This window comes from Ochotona curzoniae, unplaced genomic scaffold (genome assembly GCF_017591425.1).
Source record: "Ochotona curzoniae isolate NIBS_2020 unplaced genomic scaffold, NIBS_Ocur_1.0 patch288, whole genome shotgun sequence".
In the NCBI taxonomy this organism is placed as follows: domain Eukaryota; kingdom Metazoa; phylum Chordata; class Mammalia; order Lagomorpha; family Ochotonidae; genus Ochotona; species Ochotona curzoniae.
The window spans coordinates 11,913-20,766 of NW_024466848.1; the positions used below are offsets into that span (position 1 = coordinate 11,913).

Consider the following 8,854-nt stretch of genomic DNA (forward strand, 5'->3'; position numbering starts at 1 on the left):
GGGTCTTTTGTCAGCTTTGCCCGTGGGGGTTTGGCTGGGGCAGGGATAGACTGGGCAGCCCCCACCCCACCTTACCCCCTCCCCCTGGAGCCAGCACAGTCGTGCCTCCCCGCTGCTCCCTGCTTCGCTCCAAGCTGTGTACTGTGGGGCATTTCTCCAGCTGTCAGCCACACTTCAACTCAGTGCCAATGCAGGGGCTTCTGCCTCTCCATCCCGTGAGACTGGTCATGCTGCCCAGCGTGTGTAGCCCGCGTGGGGTGTCCTTCCCCCTCCCTTCCAGCCAGGCCTCTGCTCAGGGTGGGCTGGGTGGGAGTCTGGAGGCACGGGCGCCTCTGTGGGTGGTATGTGGGTGAGCGCGTCTCATGTTAACAGTCATGTATTCAATACATCAGGAGCTCATGAGAGCCATGAGTGATATTTTTTCCCCTCAACCAGGCCATTGTACCCGAGTTCACTAAAAGAATCGAGTTAAGTGATGCCCACTGTTGGTTGACCCAGGGAAGGGGCAGGCGGTAACAGGCTGGCTTCTTCCTGCCTTGGTTTTTAGTCCGTGCCACCAACTGGTTGGACAGCTGACTTCCCTGAGTTTGTTTTGTTTTTTTAAAGATTTGTTTGAAAGCCAGAATTACTGAGACAGGGAACCCTTTATTCACTGCCCAAATGACCATGAAGGTCAGGGATGGACCAGGCCAAGTCTAGGAGCCTGGGCCCTGGCCTCCCCTGTTGTGGGGAGCAGTGGCCCAAGAAACCAAGTGCCTGAGCTGTCGCCTGCTGCCTTCCGGGGCACACATGAGCAGGAAGGTGGGATTTAGAAGCTGGGCTGGGACTCGAACCCAGGCCCTCTGATAGGATGTAGGCGTCCCAGGCAGTGCCTTAACCACGGAGCTCAATGCCTGCTCCAGCCACGCTTATGCCATTTTTAAATAACACAGTCATGTACCATAGAACATTCTACTCAACACCCAGGAAACACCACACGCCTTCAAGTGTGTTGCACTATGACGTTCCCTCAACAAGATCCCCTGCTGATGCGCTGGAGGCCATATCGGCCATCGCTTCCCTGCTGAACCAAAGTGTGGTGGGTCCAAGCAGGCCAGCCAGCACGCACTTGACCCTGCTCTGCCGCTGTTCCCTCCAGACCTGGGCTGGAGTCACTCAAAATCATCATGGTCCTTGCCCAGAGGGAGTGAGGTGAGTCCTGTCCTGGTTTTTCCTTAGTTGCTGGCATTTGAAGAAGTAGGGGACAGTTCCTGGCTCTGGCTTTGGCCTGGTCCAGCCCCAGATGTTTGGGAAGCTAACCAGCGTGCGAGTGCTTCAGCTGCCTTGGCACCCAGCGGAGCCAGGATGTGGCTGCTGGTGTATGACTGCATTGGAGCTCGGGCTGTGCTGGGAGGGAATGAGGTTGTGGCTAAGAGGTTAATTCCTGAGCTGGGCTAAGGGTAGTCCCAAATCTGGGAGTTGTGTGCCCCTCCCCCTGCCCCGGGCAGCTGTGACCTACACCCCACCACAACTGTAACGTGTAGGCTTGGGGCTCCCCATCTGGTTCCCTCGCTGTACCCCCAGGCTGTGGCGCCTGCCCCTCTCCTCTGCACGTGGCCTCTGGACACACCGACACACAGCAGCAGCCCTGGGTAGACGGAGGTTTTATTTGTAAGAGGCTCTGCTTCTGGGTGGGAGCACCTGGGAGGGCGGGTGTGGGGCAGGGCTCACTTCTTGCCTTTGCCCTTGCCCTTGCCCTTGCCTTTGTCCTTGTCCTTGCCCTTGGCCTTGGCCCGCTTCTTCTTCTTGGACCGGAGCATGGAGCGGACCAGGTAGCCCTTCCACACGGCCTGGATGATTGTGGCCGCGCGCACCATGCGCACCATCTCGTGCTCCGCCTCCATCCTCTTCTTGGAGAGGATCTCGCGTTCCGTGCGGATCTGGGAGTACTCCTCCACCAGCACGTCGTGCTTCCGCTTCAGCTCCTCTAGCTGGGCCTTCTCCTCCTTGTGGACGACTTCCAGGTCCTCGTACTCCTCCTGGGGAGGCGTGCAGGACGGAGTAGGGGCGTGGTCTGTAGGTCCACGCGCCGCCCCCTTCCTGGTGGGGCTACGCCCACTCCACGATGACACATCCCAGCCCTTCCTATCCCTGGGTAGCAGCCTGCTGAAATACTTAAAGGAACAGTGAAGGAGGCAGGCTTAGAACCCGGGAAACATGGGGACAGTTCCACAGCTGGCGATGTCGCCAGGGTCAAGTGGCCATGTGTTTGCCTGTGGCCAGACATGGTGCCAGGCACCCAGGCACCCAGGCAATGGAACTGGCAGCCAACGGAGGTGTCAGCTTCACAGATACCCAGAGCAGAAGGAACCATTTCAATCAAGTAAGAGTTGTAAAGTTGTGTGAAAGGCAGGTGCCCTGCTATAACTGACATACTTTCCCAGCCTTTCCCCAGCACCTGTTGCAGGAGACACAGAGCTGGCTATGGGGGGGTACCTTCCTGCAGGTATCCCATGGCCCTCACCGAGACCAGGGAAACAAGCGCATGGCCTGCCAAGGTCCCTCTTTGGGTTCCCCATGGTCACACAGAGTGAGGTCTTGCTTTACCCTTCAGAACCGCACACTTGGCCTTGGGCCATTCGGTTTAACGTCACCTCCGGGGCTCCTAAGGCCATCAAGACCCCAGGCCAGGGCCATGTGCACTGGTGTTAGCCAGTGAGGGGAGGACTGACAGATGAGGGATGACGCCCCATCTGTAGGCCACCCCTCCCTGGGCACATCCTCCAGTGGCCAACTGCCGCCTGGGATGCACGTGTGTGCAACGATTGGGTCTCACTCAATCCCTGCTGATGATAGCATGCATTTTGTTTTCCTTCACCTCTGCCACCGGGATGCTGGCACATCTCAGGGGCTCGGTGGAACCGTGTTGAGCGAGCCCTGCGTGGTAGAGGGGAGCTCCCCCTCTGAGCTGGCTGGGGCCCCTCCGCAGGCTGCATGGGTGCTGGCTAGAGCCTGCAGTTATGGCCTGTGGACACTAGAGGGAGTCTGAGCCACTGGCTCCTTCCTCTGCTCCAGGCTGGACCAGCCGGCAGGTGCAGGCAGGTGCAGGGAGGACCTGGGAGGACGGAGATGCAGGCCTGCTCCTGGTCCCTCTCTTGGGGAAGCTCAGGACGTGGCACAAAACAGGGCTGTCCTGGGACTTCTCCCATCTGGAGGACCTGGGGACGAGCTCGAGGGCAGCCCATACCTGCTTCTCACTCATCTCTGTGTCATATTTCTGGATCCAGTTCTCCACTTCCGTCTCCACTTTATACTTTTTCTGAAAAAAACAAAAACCCAGTGATCACTGCTGGGTGGAATGACATGAGCCGCCTACCACCTTCACGCGCCTTGCCCTCAACCTGGCAGGCGGGGGAGCGGCAGGAGGACTCTCTTTTCTCCCTTTCTGATGAGCAAACTGAGGCTCCCATATTCCAAGTCACTTTGAAAAAAAACTTACTTAGCTTGAAAGGCAGACTTACAGGGGTAGGGGTGAGGTCCGGAGATGTTTCTTATCTGCTGGTTTGCTCCCCAAATGGCCGGGCCAAAGCCAGGAGACTGGAACTCTGGCCCATGTGGTCTCCCATGTGGGTGCAGGGGCCAAACACTTGGGCCAGCGTCTGCTGCTTTCCCGGCTACATGAGCAGGGAACTGGATGGGAAGCAGAGCAGCCAGGAATTGAATCCGTGCTCATGGGATGCCGACATTGCGAACCATGGCTTAACCCATTGCATCACAAGACTGACCTCACTCACTCACTTCTAAGATGGCAGCTAAGGGGTGGCAGAGCCTGGATTTGAAGTCAGCAGGCTGGCTCTGGAGTATTTATGAGAAGGAATGGGAGTAGATGCAAAGGCCCTGTGGTACTCAAACAGCAGAAATGGAGCCAAGTGGCTGGGGGAATGCCCAGGAGGGGAGCGGTCCCTGGTGAGGCTGGAGTGAGGCGCTGTGTCTTCGAGGTGTCAGAAGGCGACTCTGGAGTCCTGTGTGTGTGGGAGGGAGCCACAATGTGAATGGAGGTACACTGGGGAGGTACAGTCTAATTTGGTTTCTCAAAGGTTGGCTCCCCTATATACAATGGAAGGTTATATAACCACAAAGATGGAGCAAGTAGGGTCCAGCACAGTAGCCTAGTGGCTAAATCCTTGCCTAGCATCTGCTGGGATCCCACATGGGCACTGGTTCAAGTCCTGGCTGCTCCACTTCCCATCCAGCTCCCTGCTTGTGGCCTGGGAAAGCAGTCAAGGATGGCCCAAAGCCTTGGGATCTGTGCCCATGTGGGAGACCCGGAAAAGGCTCCTGGATCAGCTCAGCTCTGGCCATTGTGGCCACTTGCGGAGTGAATCAGCAGACAGAAGATCTTTCTCTCTGTCTCTCCTCTCTGTAAATCTGACCTTCCAATAAAGATTAATGTATCTTCAAGAAGAAGCAAGTGCTGACACACCAGTGAACTGTAGAGACGCCAGTCACAGAGGCCACCCAGTGCATGGTTCCTTTCGTACAGAGTCTGGAATAGATGAATCCCTAGAGGTTGGATGCAGGTCAGGGGTCACCAGGAACTGGGGGATGAGGAGAAGCAGGAATGATGGATGTGGGGCTTCATTTCCAGGAGATGAGAGCTTGGCCACCAGATGGTGTGAGGGCTGCCCAGCCATGGAGTCAGTCACTTTCCAGTGGCTAAATGGGCAGTAGGTGGGCGCCATCTCTACCAAGGACAAATCCACCAGCCCCTTCTCCACAGGAGCCAGAGCTTTCCCACTTGGGCCGCCATGGCAGGGTAGGGGGCTGGCTTCAGAAGGCTGTGACCTGCCCCCCAGGGGTAGAAATGTACAGCCAAGGTTGCTTTCTGGGGCACAGGCCCAGGGCTTCTAGCTGTGACACTGATGATAGTGGACACAGGTGGTCTCTAGGTGAGAGACTGGGAAGCTGGCTTGCGTTGGGCTGGAGTCTCGGCTCAGGATGAGGACAAAGAAACAGCACTTATAGGATGCCTGCTGTGTGCCAGCTTTGCCTGCTCACCCTGTCAGTACATTCTACTAGCGACTCCTTAAACTTGACACCCCAGGGGAGCAGGCTGTTTGATGCCCACATCCCTTCTCGCAGTACCTACTGCCCCTCCAGCTCCCTACTCACGCACCCTGGGGGGCAGAAGCTAACGTCTCAAACCTCGGATCCTGGCTGCCCATATGGGTGCCGGGATAGAATTCTAGATCTGTCCGCAAACCTGGTGGTGTCCCTGTCATTTCCAGCTGTGACCATGGAGGCCAGGAGGGCGCTCTCGTGCAGACCCTCCCGACCTTCCCAGAGATGGATGGGCACTTTAGTTTGGGCTTTGCCTATTGCTGCAGTGCCCTCCTCCCCTTCCTCAGCCAGCCCTGCCCAGTCCCTCGAGGCCCAGCACCCAGGGCACCTTCCTCAGCGCCTGCTCTGCCTCCCGGTTCTCGGTGACCAGGTTGTTGAACTGCATGCGCAGCAGCAGAATGTCCTGCTGGATCTTGGCCAGCCTGGCCTGCGAGGCCCGCGCGTCTGCCTTCTGCTGCTTCTCGGCTTCCTGCTTGATGCGCGCCAGGTTGTTCTCCGAGAACTTGAGCACCTGGTGCAAGTGGTTCTTCAGTTCCTGGATCACGAAGTTCTCCTTCTCCACCTGGGCAGGAAGAAGTGGGGCTCCGTCAGGGCCCCCCTGCACCTTGCCGAAGCCCACGCCCTGGCCCTGTGACAGGTGGGCGGGGTGAGGCTCTAGAAGGCAGCACTGTTGTGTCTGGGGTCATGTCACAGGGCTGGGATGTAAAGCCAAGTTTATCTCACCCAGGTTCTTGGCCAGCACCTTCCAGTTCCTGGCATGGGCCTACCAGAGGGAGGCTGCAGGAGAGCTTTGGGATGACAGTGACCTTCCACCCAGGACACAGTAGGCAAGGGACCTGCTGGCACGGCACAAGGCTGGAAGGTATGAAAGAAACACCCGCCACGGGGATCGCTACTGGGTTGCCCCTTGAGGGTCAGGAATGGGAGCACGGGGTGGGTTATACGTGTACCCCACCGGCTTCTTGCAAACGCTGCTCTCCCTCTGTGCTCAGTGTTGTAGGGCATGGCTCCTGCCTGGCAGCCTCAGGCTGGGCCAGGGGACCCACAGGATTGGAGCTCGCTTGGCACACACCGTGGGCAGAGAGGGAGGGACCTATGAGATGGGCCAGGCGAGGAAGAGGGGAACAAGGTCTTCCATGAGGACACACCCCTGCAGGTCAGAGCTTTTCTTGCAGTGTCACCACCGTGGGGCTGACCATGGCTGCCTCTTCATGGTACACGGGGATTCAGCCACATGATGAAAGTGGAATGTGACCCCCAGGTCAGTCCCACCTGGAGGCCCGCACTGGTTCCACCACCGAACAGAACCAATACAGCCACCTGCAGGTCTGTCCCTGTCCCAACAGTGAAGTGTCCTCCAACCTGGAAGTGACCTCCCCTGATTGAGGTCTGATGGCTGGCCTCTCTCTCTGTCCTCTGAATGGGGACACAGTGATGGGGACCCAGAGACAAGGACCCTTGTCTGTTGGTGGGAAACCAGACCCAGTCAAATAACCAGACAGTTGTGACAAACAAAATGTGACGAATGGCTTAAAGGACGCAGTCAGTGAGAAGTACCTGAGCCACAGCATGGGAGTGGGGACCTGGATGCCCCCATCTGTGGTGGCAGATCGAATGGGAGTGCCCGTGGCGGCCTGTGGCGGTGTGACGGGATCTGCCCTCCTCAGAGTCCGCGGATTAGCCCCCTCAGCAGCTTCTCTACCAGGCGTGCATGGAAGTGAGGGACACAGCTTCTGGGCTGCATCCCTTAAGGAGCAGGACCCAGCCTTCTCCCCTTCCTTCCCTTCCCACTGGCCAAACCAGCAACAGCACTGCAGGGAAAGCTGGGGCAGCCACGTCAGCCCGCTGTTAGAAGCCTCCCTGGGGGAACGGCGGAAGACCAGATCCCCGGCCACTGGCAAAGCAGAGCAGTCACCAGCCAGAAAACCATTTCCACTGTGACTTGGGCAACCCTTCCTTCAGTGTTTTTGGGACAGCAGCTCAACAACTCCTACTCTGCCGCCTTACTGGGATTCTAGAAAATGTGGGGAAGGCGTACTGCACGGCACGTGTCACAGTTGATGGTTTTTGGGGTTAGGGGGAAGGCTTGGTACTGCCATTATGTCCTTTTAAAATAATTCTCCTAGATCTTCCACCTTGGTCTTGGGGTAGACTGATCCTTTACCTGGCCTCAGAGGCCCTGCTGATCCCTCTCCCGCCCTCTTCCCAGGCCACCTCTGTTGCTTCCTGCCAGCTTCCAGCCCCTGGGGCTTAGGATGCAGCCCTGCGGATTCCCTTCCACCTGGCATGCGGGCCAGCATGCCAGGGCCAACTCCAGGCAGCCCGGGAACATTGTTTCGTGGCTGCATTCCTGCCAGCATGGCGGGCTGAGTTGAGTAGTTACATGGATTGCTGCAATGTTCAGAAAGCCCACAGTATTCACCAAGTTTGTCATCCTTGGCTTGGAGGGTATTCCCTACCTCACTTTCCTAGCCCTCTCCGCTGTCCTGCTTCGAGCCTTGGGTTCAATGTCCCTGGCCTTTTGGGTCTCGGGGACCAGCTTCTCCCGTGAGCCCCTCTTCCAGCACCCTGTGCTTCTCAAGACTGTAACTAAATGACTTCTTCTATAACTGCTTTCTCCACTGTGAATGCCACAAGGCCGCAACCACATAGGCTTAACCTTGGAGCAAATGAATGGGGGAAAGGCTGTTTAAATCATGGAATGGAAACCCCAACCACGTCAAGATTGGAGCCATGGGACGCGGCTCCTTCAGCACCCCGCCCAATCCCGATCCCAGCAAACGGTACCTCTGCCTTCCTCCTCTTCATCCCCACTGCCAGCTCGTTTTCCAGAATGTCGATCATCTCCTGGTTCCTCCGGTTGCGCCTGCTGACGTCCTGGATGAACTGGGCCTTCTCCCTTGCTTCCATGGGGCTGGTGAGCAGCTTCTCAAACAGGAAACCCCGGAGCTCCAGGAGGTTGTCGATGAACGACTGAGCCTCCGCGCTGCGGCCCTGTGTCTGCATCTGCAGGAAGCTGGCGACCTGGGGGCTGCTGAGCAGGACCCTCAGCACGTTCCTGGTGGAGTCTCGGATCTGCTGCAGCAGCGGCAGGAGGCTGGCCTTCTGCATCTCCAGGGAGGAGCGGCGGGCTTGCAGCCAGCCTTCGCCCTCGGCCTCGTCCTCCTCCTGCAGCAGCTGCTGCTCTTGCTCCTGCAGGTGGCTGGCAGCGTCCAGCAGGAGCTCACAGAGGTCCTGGTGCTCTCGGATCATGGCCGCCACATCCTCCCCCAGGACCCCCTCTGTGACCTCCGGGTTGGACGCTACATACGACAGCAGCGTCACCAGCTCCACTTTGTAGATGGTCTCATCCAGGACGGTCATGATCCTCTTGGCCTCGATCGTGGTGAGTTTGGACTTGGAGGGGACCAGGGGTTTTGGGGGGACGGCTGGCTTTTGGGATGGCTGTGACCTTAGTGGGATTCTGTTGATGTCGGGGCCTTGGTAGAGAGGCCCCACGGTGACGACCTTAGAAGCCATTTTCAAAGCAGCCTCCTTTGTCTTCAGGGCTGGAGGCTTGCGCGGATTAGCTGTGCCTCATGCTCTCACTGTCCCAGGCAACTCTACAAAAGGAAGGAGTGGGCGTCACAGCTGGGCTGGCATCCATGGCCTTGGGGGACTGCAGCAGCCACACCTGTTGGCATTGGGAGCCATTCTCTACTGCCTTCCCAGGCCATTAGCAGGGAGCTAGACTGGAAATGGAAGAGCTGGGACT

The 8,854-nt window shown here is 57.8% G+C and overlaps 1 protein-coding gene across 2 annotated transcripts; it reads right to left on the reverse strand.

The window, feature by feature from the left end:
- Window positions 1-1,706: 1,706 nt before the first annotated feature.
- On the reverse strand, window positions 1,707-8,619 carry LOC121167017 (dynein regulatory complex protein 10-like). Of its 2 annotated transcripts, XM_040996371.1 has the most exons (4): window positions 7,888-8,619; window positions 5,429-5,662; window positions 3,227-3,298; window positions 1,707-2,018 (listed from the first exon to the last, which is right to left on the reverse strand). In XM_040996371.1, the coding sequence occupies exons 1-4, from the start codon at window positions 8,617-8,619 to the stop codon at window positions 1,707-1,709; spliced, it is 1,350 nt and encodes a 449-aa protein (XP_040852305.1). The 2 variants fall into 2 exon arrangements, with proteins under 2 accessions (XP_040852305.1, XP_040852306.1); XM_040996372.1 differs by lacking the exons at window positions 3,227-3,298; window positions 5,429-5,662.
- Window positions 8,620-8,854: the final 235 nt, after the last annotated feature.